General features: G+C 50.1%; 1 protein-coding gene across 2 annotated transcripts; it reads right to left on the bottom strand.

Moving 5' to 3' along the window:
- Positions 1-251: 251 nt before the first annotated feature.
- Positions 252-15,758, bottom strand: Asl (argininosuccinate lyase). Of its 2 annotated transcripts, XM_036172681.1 has the most exons (17): positions 15,444-15,758; positions 15,295-15,358; positions 9,698-9,892; positions 8,984-9,067; positions 8,709-8,765; positions 8,469-8,566; positions 6,374-6,451; positions 6,192-6,269; positions 5,217-5,269; positions 4,367-4,429; positions 3,667-3,781; positions 3,440-3,524; positions 3,270-3,329; positions 2,930-3,013; positions 758-838; positions 562-668; positions 252-452 (listed from the first exon to the last, which is right to left on the bottom strand). In XM_036172681.1, the coding sequence occupies exons 2-17, from the start codon at positions 15,304-15,306 to the stop codon at positions 308-310; spliced, it is 1,395 nt and encodes a 464-aa protein (XP_036028574.1). In that variant the 5' UTR covers positions 15,307-15,358; positions 15,444-15,758; the 3' UTR covers positions 252-307. The 2 variants fall into 2 exon arrangements, with proteins under 2 accessions (XP_036028574.1, XP_036028573.1); XM_036172680.1 differs by having other exon boundaries at positions 15,295-15,757.
- Between the last annotated feature and the right edge of the window lie 403 nt (positions 15,759-16,161).

Genomic DNA, 16,161 nt, shown 5'->3' with positions numbered 1-16,161 from the left:
GTTTTAAGTTTATGATTTTGTGTTGATCGTGTATTCATAGCTATGCTGCCTGCCCGGGGCCTCTGGGATGGGGGGTGTAGAGCCTAGAAACGACAGGATCAGATGGGAGCCTCGACTCCCCTTCCTGCCTCTCACCATTGGCATTCAGTTTTTGTTTTTTTCCTACTTCCTTCATGTCCCCAGTGGCCAGCTCAACAAACCCCCCAAGCCCATCCGAGCGGAAGACAGGCTGAAGCAGGAAACACATGGCGTCTCTTCAGGGTCCCACTTTATTATTGGGGCGTAAGCAGCTTTGGGTGGGGGGAATCTAGGCCTGCTGGGCCCGCAGCAGGGCTCGCACCTGGCCGATCTGCCACTCCACACTGGATCGTGCAGTACCACCCAAGGCACTGTACTGTTCCACACTGTGGCCGTAGTCCCACACGTGACTCACGTCACCTGAGAACAGGGGGCTGGGGAGAAAGATGAGTCAGGATAGACAGTGCATGCCAACCTGGAGCTGCCCAGGGTCAGCTTCCGGATGCAGCTTCCGGGATGGGGGTGGAGGAGGGGCGCGCACACCTGATGGTCTGCAGTTCCTGCAGCGACAGCTGGTTGAGGGCGACTCCTTTAGTCTCTGCCATGAACACAGCTTTCCCTGAGGCCTCATGGGCCTGGCGGAATGGCATCTAGAGACAAAGGCAGAGGGGGGTGCTGTCGGAGCTTGTTTTCTGCCGTGACCTGGGTGCCCGGCTTTGGGGACACCCTTCACACTCACCCCTTTGCGGACCAGGTAGTAGGCGAGGTCGGTGGCCAGCATGTCAGGGCTGAGTGCCTGTGTCATGTTCTCACGGTGAATCTGGGAGCACAGGTTCAGTAAAAGTGAGCTAAGGGGACCTCGTGGAGTCTGCCCTACTGAGTGCTAAGCAATCGAGTAGTCTCTTATGCACCCACCCCACCCCATCAACTCTCTGCTTGGACACATTCATCATTGTTAGTTTGTTTTTATCTTTTGAGACTTTGTAGCCCAGACTGGCCTCAAATTTACATTCCTGCCTCCCCACCTTTAGCGTTGGGATTACAGGGGTACCCCCATGCTCCCAGTATAGGATTACTTTTTTTTTTCTTTTCCATTATGTGTGTGTGGTGTACCTATTGTATGCGCAATTTTTTTTTTTTAATTCAGGGTGTTTTTTTGTTATTAAGATTTACTTTGTATACAGGGTTCTGTCTGCATGTATGCCTGCAGGCCAGAAGAGGGCACCAGATTTCATTACAGATGGTTGTGAGCCACCATGTGGTTGCTGGAATTGAACTCAGGACCTCTGGAAGGATAGCCAGTGTTCTTAACCTCTGAGCCATCTCTCCAGCCTGATGACTTTAAAAAAAAAAAAAAAAAAAAAAAAATGTGTGGACACATGTGCGTGTCCATGCATGTGCAGGCCTGAGGCTGAGGCAGGGAATTGTCTTTGTTAGTCCTTTTACCATATTCACTGAGGAAGAGTCTCTCAGTCAAACCCAGACTTCACAGACATGGCTAGTCTCACTAGCCAGCTTCCTCTGGGGACCCCCTATGTAGTGGTTTGAAAGAATATGGCCCCCAAAGGGAGTAGTACTATTAGGAGGTGTGGCCTTCTGGGAGTAGGTATGGATTTGTTGGAGGAAGTGCGTCACTGTGGAGGCAGGCTTGGAAGTCTCATATATGCTCACGCCATGCCAAGTGTCTCAGACCACTTCCTGTCATCTTCAAATCAAGATGTAGCAGGTCCTTTGTCCAGCACGATGTCTGCCTGCACACCACCATCCCAGCCATGATGATAATGACTAAACCTCTAAACTGTAAGCAGCTGCCTCAATTATTTTCCTTTATAAGAGTTGCCATGGTCATGGTGTCTCTTCACAGCAACAGAAATCCTAACTAAGACACCCTGTCTCTGTTTTTGGGGTCTGGAATTACAGCTGTGACTCCATGCCCAGCTGGTATCTGCATGTCTTTCTGGGGATGGGAACTCGGGGCCTCACACTTGTGAAGCAAGTGCTCTAACCACTGGGCAATCTCCCCAGTCCCCATCAAATAAGCAGAGGCACATTTTGAGAACCAGTGCTTTAGAAAGAGAACACTATTCAGGGATGAAATGAGATGACATTGGAAACTGACTTCAGAATAACTATAGGAGAGGAGATGAAATGGAGAAAGACAGCAGAAGCGACATGTGACCACACAGTGAGACCCTGTCTTAACCAAACAAAGAATGGCCGCGAGGTGGTTATTTTTAAAGCTGGATGTTGGCACATGGGGGTTCTCTACGCATCTCTGTTGTATACTGAAAGTTCCTATGATAACTCACGAGTAGCGGTACATGCCTTTAATCCCAGCACCCTGGAGGCAGAGGCAGGCAGACCTCTGTGAGTTTGAGGCCGGCTTGGTCTACATAGTGACTTCCAGGACGGCCAGATTTACATAGTAAGACCCTGTCTTACCACCACCACCACCCCCCAACCCCCAGAAAAGAAAGTTCATGTGATACACGGCTACAGCCAGAATCTGGTTAGTGGTAAGGAGCATGCCTGTGACCCTAGTACTTCGGAGACAAAGACACAGGATGGCGAGATTAATGCCAACCTAACTAGGCTATATGCAAGACCCGATCTCAGAAGGAGAGTGGGGAGAGGCTGAGGCCAGCCTGGGCTACACAGTAAGATCCTGTCTCAAAAAAAAAAAAACAAAAAAACAAAACACCAAAAACCTACTCTGTCCAAAACCCGAGACTTAGGTGTCTAACCATCCCGATCCATCCCTATTCTTCTGTATCAGGTTTTGGTGCCTTGCCCTCCCCATCCCAGGTCTTCTGGCCTCATCTCCTCCCCTGCAAATCACTGTGTGGCATTTCCACCGATCAAGGGCCTAGCGAAGGGCGTAGGTAGGTGACGTGGGGAGGGCTAGTCTTGCCTGCAGCGTAGAGATGACTCCCGTGGCCACTTGGAGGACAGCAGTCATGGTGTCAGACACTTCAAACACAGCTTCCTTGTCTTCCTGGGAGGCATGTGGCAGGTAAGGGGCTGGCAGCCCCACCTGTCACCCAGACTTCTTCCCTTGTTCCGTTTGGTACACTTAGCACCTCTCCCTGTTACCCCCAAGAAGCAGCAGGGTACTTCTGAGGATAGTCACGGACTGTGTGCCCAGGACAGGAAGGAATCCTTCTAGGGATTCCTGTCTGGGTGTGTCAGAGCTCTGAGAAGATGGCTGGGGTATCGCCAGAGGATTCCTCCTCACATTCCCAGCCTCGTACCTGTAAGTCCTTGTTGTAGGTGCTTGGAAGTCCCTTGAGAGTCATCAGGAGCCCAGCACACTGCAGGAAGAATGAAGCTGAGGAGCTGGGACACCAGAGCCAGCCATGAAGTCCCCTGAGGACCCAGTGGGTCCATCTGGAGGCCTTGCCTTCCACTCTTCCCAGCTCACCCGCCCAAACACTCGGCCCGCTTTGCTCCGGATCAGCTCCAGGCTGTCTGGGTTTTTCTTCTGGGGCATCAAGCTGCTTCCAGTGCTGGGGACAGAGGTGTCGGGTCTGAGGTTCTGCTTACGCCTGCTTGGCCCGCTGGCAGAGGTACTGGGCGGGCCTTGCAAAGGCTGGGGTGGACTGGGGTGGGAGGAAGCCGTTCCAGTTGGTACTGAGATACGGCCCTTACCTGTAGGCATCAGAGAGCTGGACGAAGTTGAATTCCTTAGTGCCATAGAGGATAAGGTCCTCTGCCATCCTGCTGAGGTGGGTCATACACAGAGAAGCCCAAAACAGGAACTCCACTGGAAGGGACAGCAGGCTCTTTTTTGAATTTGCATTCACTCATAGAGGTCAAAGGACAACCTGTAGCAGTCAGGCCTCTCCTTCCACCATGTGGGTTCAAGGCATCAAACTCAGGCCGTCAGGCTTGGAACTATGCGCTTTTACCCACTGAGTGATGTTTTATTTTGAGCTTTGGGGCCTGTCTTGGAACTCGTTCTGTAGCCCAGGCTGGCCTCCAACTCACAGAGATCCTCCTGGCTCTGCCTCCAGGAGTGCTGGGACTAAAGGCGTGCGCCACCGCTGCCACCCAGCCCCACTGAGTCATCTTGCTGGCCCCTATTGTTGTTGGGGATTTTTTTTTTTTTTTTGGTTTGGTTTGAGACAAGGTCTTAGATAGTCCAGGCTGGCCTTGAACTAACTAGCAGAAGGATGTCCTCCCATTACCGGTATTCCTGCCTCCACTTCCCAAGTGCTGTGACTGTGGGTGTGTACCAATAGGCCCAGTTCATTACAGCAGCGCTGGGGATCAAACCCAGAGCTTCATGCACACTAGAAGCGTTCTGCTAAAAGATGTACATCCCCAGCCCTGGACTCCTGTGTCTTACCCACAAAGTCTCTCTCGCTGGTGGCATCCATGCTGTTGAGTGTGATGGCCCCAAAGTTCAGTTCTGGATGTGAGGGAGGAAAATTGATTGGACTGGAAGGTGAGCAGCACTCTTCTCTACCCTGAACCGGGGTCCCCAGCCTCATCCTGGACCCCTTCTTGGAAACAAGAATGGAGGAGTATGGGGTAGGGAGAGGGGCCTCTGTATGGATCTCAGGAGGGTGGATGGAGGTCTGAGTATTCCCAGCAATAGGTACCCCTGCCATAGGCAACCCCATTCATCTCAGTACCCACAGGTAAGATATAAGGGCCTCTGCCCTCTTGTTGCGGGGGCAGGGGTGGGGGGGGGTGAGGCACACCTGTTTTCCACCCTAAAGGATGGGAGCAGAAGAGGTTAATAGCCTGGTAACCTTTGCATTCTGTGTGTGGCCAAGACCATACCAGATCCTGCCCTGGACCCTTATCATGAGCTTGTCAATCTATAGAACCTATCTTTATGGAAGGTGTCACATGTACTTTCCAAAGAGTTTCAATATAGTCATGTCATAAGTTTTATTGTGCCCATGGGATTGAGTTAATTATCACCAGGGAAAAATTCATCCAATTGTGCTATGCTTCAAAATGCCTAAAATAAACTGCTTGGGGTCAGATTCCCAAAGTTTGAACCAACACTGGCTACTAAGTTGTATTGAACCTACAACCCTGTGTGTTTTACATTCCTGGCTCCCCTAGTGTTTATCGGTGAACACAAGGACCCCTGAATCTCCCACATGTCATCTCATGTGTCTTTGGGACCCAGCAGGCACTAAGAGTGACAGTCTCCAGAGAAGGGTGAACAGAGTATACCTCACCTGCTCGGAGTAGCTCCCGGTCCACACCCAGAGGGTTGCCTGCAATGGCCCCACTGTAGAGACAAAAGGTTCATAGTGATTGAGGTTCTGGGTACCACACACATGCAACACTCAGAATCAAATCTTAAGGCCCCAAACATTTGGTATCGTGCAGGGGAAATGGTATCCAATGGGAAGTTGGTTGGAGGTTCAGCACATTCTTAAGTTTAGTTATCACCATGTTAGATAGGGGCTAGCCTTTGTTGTTGTTATTAAATAAATTATGTATATGTGTATGTATCATATATATGTGTATGTATTATGTATATTATGTGTATGTGTGGGTGCTTCCTTGTCTGTTTGTAAATCATAGGCATGTGGGGGTCACAGTGGGGTTTTTAATTAGCATATATATCATACATATCTGATTTCATTATGATATTTTCATACACCTATAGAATGTATTTCAATTATATTCATTCCTCCGTTACCCTCTCTTGTCCTCCTACCCTGCTGATCCCTTCTCTCCAGCTAATTGATTTATTTTTATTTTATGTGCATTGGTGTTTTGTCTGTTGTATGTCTGTGTGAGGGTCCCCTGGAGCTGGGGTTGCAGACAGTTGTGAGCTGCCATGTGGGTGCTGGGAATTGAACCCGGGTCCTCTGCAAGAGGATCGATACTCTTAACCGCTAAGCCATCTCTCCAGCCCATCCCCAGCTCGTTCTATTTTCATGTCTTTTGTAGTGACCCAATGGGAGTCACTGGGGTTGCTACAGGCGCACGTGTGAGTGGTTCCCAACAGCAGCATGGGCAATTTACCCACTGAAGAAATGCCCCTCCCCAGCAAGCAGAACTGTGTATAAATAGACTCTGAGGAAGGGGCCGGGCCTCCCAAGCCCCTCCTCTAACCCCCAAGCTTTCTTCATCCATGCTGACTGTGTAGCTCTCTGCCCTCACTTCCCATCAGGCTTTGGGGACACTGAGGACAGCCTTACCTCCCCAGCGGCAGGACATTGATCCGCTTCTGCACCTCCAGCAGCCTCTCTGAGTCTCGCGTCAGGGCAACAGCATGGCTGTGGGGAAACCGGACACGGGTGGGTGGTGGGAGGCAGGACGCTAGGGAGCCTCCCCTTCCATCAAGGCCCCTGGTTAGGGCCCCCTGCTCCACACAGCTCACCTCAGGATCCAGTGGCTCCAGCGGATGGGCTGAGCCCTCTGCAGGTGTGTGTAGCCTGGGAAGAGGACATCACGTTCCCTGTGATAGAGGAAGAAGCAGGAGACCTGAGAGGCTGGGGTCCAGCAGGGACAGGTAAGGCTTGCCTAGGATACCTGGAACCCTACATGCTAGGCTCTTTTCAGGGAAAGAAGAGACCTGTGGGGCTCTGCCTGAAGAAGGAACCAGACGCTCACCAGGAGACAAAACAGAAAAGAGACCGGAAGCGAGACAAGGAGATCAAAGACTAAGCTAGGAAGGGCACAGGGGTGCAAGTCCACAGTCCCAGTGCTCGGGAGGTTGAGGCAGGAGGACTGCCATAAGATTGAGGGCAGCATTGGCTATATGGTGAGTCCTTCCGCAGCCCGGGTTACAGATAAGAACCTGTCTGAAAAGCAAAGCCCAGCTCTGGGTGTGGTGGCATACACATGTAACCTTAGCATTTGGGAGGCTGAGGCAGGCGGGCCTGCAGTTCAAGGTCAGCTTCAGTCACACAGTGGCTATGAGGACAGCTTGGACTGTGTGAAGAAAAAAAAAAAAAAGGAAAGAAATGGAAAGTCGAGGACAAGAAAGAAAGGATGAGATTAAATTTGAGGCTAGCCTGGACTACATAGCAAGTCCCAGGCTACGCTTAGTGTATAACCACCACTGCATTCAATTTCAGAATGCTGTTATCATGCCACTAAAAACAACCCTTTTTTATTAATTTGCCCTCACATCCCCTATTCTTCCCAGGAAACCACCCCTATGCCCTTGTATTCACAATTACAGGGGACAGAGTCAGGGACAAGGAGGGGTCATCCCTGATTCTGATACCACCTAAGATTTTTCAGGGGCTCCTTGGTCAAGTCTGAGGGGACAAAGCCAGTTCCAGGGATATTAACACAGAAGCATTGGATCATGCTGGTAGGAGGCAGCCTTTGGTTCTGTGGTTCGCCTTCCATGTTGGGGTAGGATGTAGGGTAAGATGGGACAGTGTGAGCTGAAGGGTGATTGCCTGCTTCAGGCTCAGTCATGACCTTTCCTTGGGCACCTGGAGCTTTTGTCTCCAAAGATCCTTAAGGATGACTCGTCACTGCCCTCTGATCTAGGCTGGAGCTGTCAAGACATGCTCCACTCCTGCCGGGCGGTGGCGGCACACAATTTAATTCCAGCGCTTCGGAGGCAGAGACAAGCGAATCTGAGTTCTAAGCCAGCCTGGTCTACAGAGCGAGTTCCAGGATAGCCAGGGCTACACAGAGAAACCCTGAGTCAAAAACAAAAAACCAAACCGAACCAAAACTAGATATTCCCCATTCCTTACTACTCTAAGCTCACCTAATACCTGAGGGCCTCATTCTCCAGCTCTCTTCACCCCTGCTATCTAGGTCTTGCACTTAGAGAACACAGAGCCTGGTGGCCCTCTGTGACTCCCGGTGTCTGGTTTAAGGCCTGATCCTCTGAGCCAAACTGCTGCCATCTTCATGAGAGTAGTTGAGCCTATCACAATTGGGCCCATGGGACTGGAGAGATGGCTGATTGGTTAAGGCCACTTGTTTTCCATTTGATTCCCAGGTCCCACATGGTAGCTCATAGTTATTCACAGCTTGGGTTCCAGGGGCTCTAATGCCCTCTTCTGACCTCCACAGGCATCAGGCATGCAGGTGGAACACATGTATACATGCAATCAAAACACTCATACATATAAAATAAAATAAATCTAAAACAAACAAATACCACCTCCCCCAAACCCAACTGGGCCTATGGACTGTTGATACTCTCTTCCTTTAGGAAGGAGCAGGAGGTTCTTTGGTCCCTCACTTGAGCATTCCATTATTCCTCGTTTATATGCAATTCTGCTCTCACTGTACATTGTCTCGCATCTGGTCCCTGGAGGAGCTAGGGTATATATAGGCTGGGGAAGACTAGAACCCCATCTACTACGCAGCCACAGCGGAACCATCATCCATGCTGGGTGCGTAATTCTGGCATGGCTGGTTTAAGGTTACCAACACCCATTCCTTGCTTAGATCCCCCCTAGGGAGAAAATCTTTGTGGCAGTGTCCCCCAGAAGACTTACGCCTCAGCCCGGTCGACCATGCTTCCAATAAGCGCCCAGAGGAGGGCAGAGAGTTTTGAACAGGTCTGCCTCATCCACAGCCTGAGGTCCGTGACCACCTGTGGGGATGCAAAGGCCGCACTCAGGGAGTGGAGCTTGCTGCTTCCCTGGAGAGCCAGGACTACAGCTGAGCCCCTAAGAGCCTCCCGGGTTCCCAAGGCTGAAAAGTTCATAGCAGAGGGTAAAGAGGGTTGGTGATACCTGGTCGTTGCGACTCCGTCCTGTATGTAGCTTTCCCGCAGTTTCGCCGATGAGCTCCTAGGGGTGAAGAGACAAGAGGTTAGGCTAGAATTCCCTGCTCAGTGTGAACACTGAGTCTAGGTAGCGGTCATTGCCAGCCCTATGGCTTTCCCTCCCTATGCCAGGGACCTGGTCTTGCCCAAGTCTCTTGGCATTTCTACTCTGCCAATGACGGTTAGTGTCCAGGGTAAGGGGAAAAGGGGAGATCAATTGTTAGGAGAGGGAGTGTGTCATACCTTCAAGCGCCGCTCATTGGCTGTGTGGATGTCTTCATCGTTAGGGTGTAGTTTGAAGGTGCCCTGGGCCCACTCATCAGCTACCTGAAGCAGGTGGCAGCAACCCAGGGTTTCAGATTAATAGGCATCAGGAGCCAGGAGTCTCCCTGCCTTGGTTTCGATTCGCCATGGCTAAACACTCTGGTATGGAAGCTGAACCATAGACTATTCCGAGTCCTTGAGGGATGATCTCAGACCCAGTCCACCTTGGTCTTGAGCCAGGAGGACTCATTAAAAGATAAAGATGGGGTTGGGGATTTAGCTCAGTGGTAGAGTGCTTGCCTAGCAAGCGCAAGGCCCTGGGTTCGATCCTCAACTCCAAAAAAAAAAAAAAAAAAAAAAAAAAGATAAAGATGGTAATTATAACATCTCTCTAGTCATCTCCTTACCTCGAGATAAACAACAAACCTGGAATACTACAGCTTGTGCCCCAGGATATAAGAGCCAGGATATGGCTCAGTGGTAGGATTGAACACTTGTCTAGAATCTCCCAGTGAGGGCCTGGGGGCATAGCTCAGAAGTCGAGCATTTCCCCAGCATGCACCACAGCTCTGGGTTCCATCTCCAGCATCAGAAGGAGAAAATAAAGTTGAATGTAGTGCTTAGGGATTTGGGGTAGGAGCCTGGGTTCCCAGGGGAGTGGATGTAGGGTGGGTCTCAGGACATGGAGGCTACCTTGTCCAGGCCTTGCAGTATCTGCTGCATCTCGGCTTTGGTGAGGAGCCCCGCCTTCTCCAGGCCCCTGCTGTAGGCCTTGCTCCCCTGCACATCCACGTTCCACAGATGCCGGTCATAGGAGATGGATGAGTTGAACTTCTCCATGATGGGGTCGACAGCACCCACAAACCGGCCACCCCATAGCTTCCCACTCTGGCCAAGAGAGCAGAATAGAACATACTTTCAAAAGGAACCCTTAGGAGAGTTACCCAGAAAGGTGAGGGGGCAGGGTAGGCATTAGACGTTATTCTTACTGGACAGATAGGGCAACTGAGACCCAGAGGGTCAGGAACTTGGTGAGTGTGCCAGAGAATATGACAGAAACAGAAGTCAGGGCTCTTTCTCACCACATGGCATAGACCAGGTAGCATTCCTGGGATCACAACAGAATTTTTTCTTTAACTGACAGACAATAAAGTATGTAATTACTCTATGATCATATATATGTGTATGTATATGTAATACTGGAGATTAAACCTAGGGATTCTTGCATGGCAGACAAGCATTGTGTTTGAGCTACATATTAACAGTCCTGTTTTATTTATTTTTTGGATTTATTTATTTTATCTTATGTTTTGCGTGATATATGTCTGTGTACCATATACACGTGCCTGGTACCCGTAGAGGCCAGGAGGTGTGTTGGATCCCCTAGAACTGGAGTTTATGGATGGTTGTGAACCACCATAAGGGGGCTGGGAATTGAACCTTGGTCCTCTGCAAAAGCAGTAAGTGCTCTTAATCGCTAAGATATCTCATCTATCTATCTATCTATCATCTATCTATTTATTAAGATAGGGTCTTACTATGTCTGGCTGGCTTGACATTCTTAGATCTGCCTATCTCTGCCTCCTGAGTATTGGGATTAAAGGTGTATGCTGCTAAGATGACCCTCTTAATTTTGAGAGTTTCCTAAGTTGCCTAGGCTGGCATTGAATTTACTCTGTGGTCTAGGCAGGGCTTAAACTTGCAATCCTCCTGCCTCAGCCTTCCAAGTAGCTGAGATTATACAGGCCTGCAGCCCAGACCTTACAAATATGTTTTGTAATATATATATATATATATATATATATATATATATATATATATATATATATGTTACAGAATGGTTAAATTTAACTTGCACAAATTATACTGTTATTGTGATAGGCCCAGGCTGACCTTCAAATCTCTATGATGACCTTGAGCCACCGATACTTCTGCCTATGTCTTCCTAGGGCTGTGATTAAAGGTGTGTGACCACATCCAATTTATGTTGTCCTAAGGATGACATAGTAGGCAAGCACTCTACCAACTGAGCCACATCCCCGCTCCTCTTTTTTGTATCATTGTTATTCTAAAAAGACATCAGCTGATCCCCAAACCCCAGGCACCAAAAAGGCAGAGGGACAGGTCAGAGAGGCACCTGTTTGGAAAGAGGAGGGCACAGGCCAGGACAGGGACAGGTGGTAGGACGGGACACAGAACATACAGGAAACAGCGTGACCACGACTTGAAGGAGAATGTGTTAAAGTCAATGTTAAGGGACATGGCATGTCATCGATGGCAACATTTCTGTGTGTGTGTGGGTGTCTACAAGAGTCACTGGGGACATCTCACTTCTGCCCTAGAACTCTGAACTGACTCTGGACATATCATATCATGCCTTGGAACCTCAGTTTTGGCTCTTTACAGAGGAGGGAATATACCCATGTGATAGGCTTGTTATAAGCCAGTGGTCCTCAACCTTTCTAATGCTATGACCCTTTAATACAGTTCCTCATGTTGTGGTGATCCCCGACCATACAATTATTTTCAACCACACAATTATTTTCATTGCTATGTTACAACTGTAATTTTGCTACTGTTATGAATCGAAATGTAAATGTCTGTGTTTTCCGATGGTCTCGGGTATCCCCTGTGAAAGGGTTGTTCAACCCCTCCCCCAAAGGGGGTGGAGAGAGCCTCAGGTCGAGAACCACTGTTATAAGCATTCATTCTGACATCATTTGCAAAGGGCATGCATAGTGAAGGAGGGCTGGGGGTGCTCAGGGTTAGGGGGCACGCTCTCTTCTCTCTCTTTCTGTGTGTGTGTGTGTGTGTTTTGTATGTACATGTTCTCATCTGTGTACAAACACCAGAGGTCAATGTTGAGTGTCTACCTCAATAGCTCTCTTATTTATTACTGCTATTTATTATTTTTGAGACAGGGCCTCACTAGCCCTGGCTAGCTTGGAACTCACTGTAAGTCAAGCTGGCCTGGAATTCATAGAGATTGCTAGTCTCAGCCTCCCTAAGTGCTGGGATGAAAGTGTACCGTCATATTTCTAGAGACAGGATCTCTCACTGACCCTGAACTCATCAATTCAGCTGGGCTGGCTGGTCAACAGTTTCAACTTCTTCAGCACTGGGACCCAAACTCAGGTGCTTACACTTGCACAGCAAACACTTTATCAGCCAAGCCACCTCCCAGGCCCTGGGGCTTGCTTTACTATCTGTGCTCGTGGGTCTGGTGCTGTGTGTCTGTGTGTCTGTACCATGGGAGCATCCACTGTGCTCTGGCCCCAGGCTATATGAGCTGACCTAGTCCAGTGCTCAACAGTCTGACTGTCAAGGGACTCTGATCCGCAGAGGTAGCCTCCACCACCACTCCTGGCTTTGTGAGAGGTTCTGCAACTGACCCTTAGCTGCCTCAACAAAAGCCGGATTTCCTTCAAAGGATCTCCTTCAAAGAGCCCTTTTGGCCCCTGGGGCTTGTGGGTCAGGGCCAGGCAGCCAGAATGGGGAGTGAGTCAGAGGCCTGTTGGGGAAGGCCCAGGAGGGATCCCGCCACTGCTTTCCATTCCGGATTTCTGGCCTCTGTGCCTGGTTTGTTGGTAATAACAACTCCTTAACAAGCAGGACAGCGGCCAGAACAATTAGTACCAACCCACAGAATGGCTTGAGGCAAGCTGAGGTCCTCTGCAGTCCAGACCACTGTTTAGGGAGCAAAGTTAGCTCCAAAGTTAGCACACACTCCCCTGGTCCCCCCTCCATTTTGGGATTGAGCCTAGGGCCTTGTGTGTGAAACACAGGTGTTGTACTACTGAGTCATACCCAGCCCCTTACTATTGAGATTCTAAGCAGGCAATCTACCACTGAGCTCACAACCCCAGCCATGCTTTTGGCTTGTGGAGATAGGGACATGCCATGTAGTTCAGGCTAACCTAGAACTCATTACAAAGCTAAAGCTGGCTTCAAATTGGTGATCCTTCTGCTTCAGCCTCCTGAGGGCTGGGGATACAAGTATGAGCCACCACATTTAGCTCTGGGAAACATTTGAAATGACCTTGGGAGGTCAGAGCGAAGTGTCTCCAACTGGTCAGTCAATGGTTAAGGGCCAATGCAGTTGGAGAGGACATTGCTCCAGACTAGGAGTCTGGGACAAGGGGAAAAGTACACAGAGTTGGGTTGAGTAGAATGAGCAAAACCCAATTCAAATGCACAAGAGAAGTTACCAGAGTGGTTACTGTGAGCTGAGTGTAGTGTTGCTCACCCATAACCCTAGCATTAGGGAGCTAGAGGACAGAGGATTAATAGCTTTTTGCTTTGCTTTGTTGTTTTTGTTTGTTTGTTTGTTTGTTTGTTTGTTTGGAGCTGAGGATCAAACCCAGGGCCTTGCATTTGCTAGGCAAGTGCTCTACCACTGAGCTAAATCCCCAACCCTCTTTGTTTTGAGACAGGGTTTCTCTGTGCAGTTCTGGATGTCCTGGAACTCACTTGTAGACTAGGCTGGCCTCGAACTCAGAGATCCGCCTGCCTCTGCCTCCCGAGTGCTGGGTTTAAAGGCGTCCACCGCTATACCTGGCATTGCAATTACATCCTTTTATGAAGTGGACACCATTACCCCTACTTCACAAAGGAACTAAGAGGTCAAGGCCGATCCTGGTGTACAAATCACATCTGTTTGGCTCCAAAGTCCAGGCCTTGTTCCTGACCCTCCACATGACCCAGCAGCTACGTAAATCAGGCCATCTTAACTCGTTCAGATGATCTGAGAGGAAGGGGGTGACTCGGACTCGCCAGCTACTGAAGATCAGAAGGGACTGGGCACACAGGCATCTGTTCCCTGCAGCCGCCTCCCCCCTAAGAGCTCAAAGTAACGACTCCATGATCCACCCCTTACAAGTGGAGCCCGACGGCTCTCATTATTCCATTTGCTAGATAAACCAACCAAGTCTGTGGAAGGGACCTGTGTCTTGCACACCTAACACTAAATAGGAAGAGAAGCCAGGAATTCCTGGCTCAAAAGAGAGGTCAGGGACACCCTAGAGGGGGTCACTTGGGCCAGAGAGAGAAAGAGAGGTCTCTACCTTCTGGCTCTTTCCATATGACAGAGCTCAAGTACAATTTAGGGACTTCACTTTTCCCATACGTAAGGACACATGCTTGGCACAAGGGCTACCCTATAGGGTGGGGACTGAGAAGAGGGTGTGGGGGTGAAAAGTAGGTGTAAGGAAGATGAGGTAGCTCATTAGGTAAAGGCCCTTGCTGCCAAGCCTGTCGGAAAGAGAATCCCACAAGTTGTTCCCTGATCTCCACATGTGTGCCATGCCCACACATGTACACACTCATAAAAATAGATAAACGAACAAAATAAACAAATAAAAATGTTAAATGGAAAAAAAAGTTTGGGGTTGGGGATTTAGCTCAGTGGTAGAGCGCTTGCCTAGCAAGCAAAAGGCCCTGGGTTCGATCCTCAGCTCAAAAAAAAAAAAAAAAAAAAAAGTTTTGATGTGGTAGTTCATACCTGCAATCTGAACACTAGGTGAGTGGCCGGCAGGAGAATTGTCAGAAATTTGAGGCCAGTCTGGGCAGACAGTGAGTTCCAGTCTAGCCTGGGCTAAAGTGAGCTGCGGTCTCAAAGAAGGAAAAACCGGGGCTGGAACGAGGGCTCAGCCATTAAGAGTACTGGCTTCTCTTCCAGATGATCCAGATTTTGTTCTCAGCACCCACATGGTGGCTCACAACCATCTGTAACTCCAATTCCTGTAAATCCCCTGCCCTCTTCTGACCTCCATAGGCAAGCAGCCACTCATGTGGTACACAAACATACATGTAGGCGAAACACCCATACACATAAAATTTTTTAAAAGGGAAACAATGCTGAGCATGGTGGCACACGCCTTTAATCCCAGCAAGCAAGAGGCAGAGGCAGGTGCATCTGAGTTCGAGGCCAGCTTGGTCTACAGAGCGAGTTCCCAGGGGAGCCAGGGCTACACAGGGAAACGGTCTCAAATACAACAACAACAAACCATCAGGAAAAAAAACCCACAGAACAAAACGGGGGTGGGTGGGGGGCAGCCACGTGTGGTGGCCAACCCTCAGTCATTAATGAAATCACCACCTGAGCCACTTGGCGGCGCTCGGGGCAAAGGATGATGGAAACATCCCGAGTCTACATGAAACTGAGCTTTGGACATGTGGTGCGGGAATTTCTGTATCAACGCAGGTCTGTCTGGCAGGAGGTGACCCCAAGCACGGGTCAACCCGAGTAGCTCCTCCCCGCTCGTCTGCAAGGTCCCCGAAGTCCTACACACCTCCGATGCCATGTTGGGCGGTTCCTCCTCCTCCTCCTTCTCCTGGAGCTTCGGTCCTACGGATCTGGAAAACAAGACCAGACCTCGCTCTGGAGGTCTGCGGGGCAGGGACAGCTCAGAGTTGGGGACGCACGCTCGGCTTGCGGGACCTGGGCAGTACTCAGCAAGCGCGCCACAGTCCTCGGCGTTCTCTTCGTGTTTGTCCCTCTCTCCAACACTCCCCGGGACCTGGAGGAGCAGACTCGTTGCAAACAGGTACCTCCTGGTCTCTTCGGGCCTTTTCTGGCCGGGATGGCGTCTGCTCCCCCTTTGCCTTGTCCCCGCCTCCTGGCAGCGCAGAGCCAATTGGAAGAGGTGGGTGTGCCGCCTGTAGGCGGGGCCGCCTCCGGCTGAGCTACTAAGCAGCCAGAGGAGGTATGGGGTTTTCAGCAAGTTAGCCTGTAGGCTGTATGGAGGAGGGTCAGACTCCTAAGACCCGGGCTGGGAGGGAAGACAGGTGACCAGAATGTCATCCCAGCAGCACCCGAGAGTCTGAGGCAGAAAGATTGCTGGGAGTGCGAGGCCTGGGCTGCAAATGAACCTGTTTCTAAAACAGAAAAGCTGACACAACAGCCGTGCCCTGTGGCACATGCTTTAAATTTCAGCACTTGGGAGGCAGAGACCGGAGGATCTCTGTCAGTTCAAGGTCAGCCTGGTCTCCACAGTGAGTTCCAGGCCAACTAGGACTACACATTGAGACCCTGTCTCAAAGCAGGGGGCATGGGATAAGGCACGTGCTAAATCAGGCCGTGGTAGTGCAGGCCTGTAATCTCAGCACTGGGAAAAATCGAGGCAGGAAGATCAGAAGTTCGAGGTCATCCTGAGCTG

Source organism: Onychomys torridus, chromosome 22 (genome assembly GCF_903995425.1).
Source record: "Onychomys torridus chromosome 22, mOncTor1.1, whole genome shotgun sequence".
NCBI classification, from domain to species: Eukaryota; Metazoa; Chordata; class Mammalia; order Rodentia; family Cricetidae; genus Onychomys; species Onychomys torridus.
Note: the sequence above shows the minus strand (reverse complement) of the source record. Positions and strands in the feature narration are given on the sequence as shown.

Bases quoted from the DNA above. Each gene is read 5' to 3' on its own strand.
- Asl (XM_036172681.1), bottom strand. The intron at 5,270-6,191 runs GTAAGGCTGTCC...TTGTCTCTACAG, and splicing joins AATGTCCTGCCGCTGGGGAG to TGGGGCCATTGCAGGCAACC. The intron at 839-2,929 runs GCAAGACTAGCC...CTGTGCTCCCAG, and splicing joins GAGTCATCTCTACGCTGCAG to ATTCACCGTGAGAACATGAC.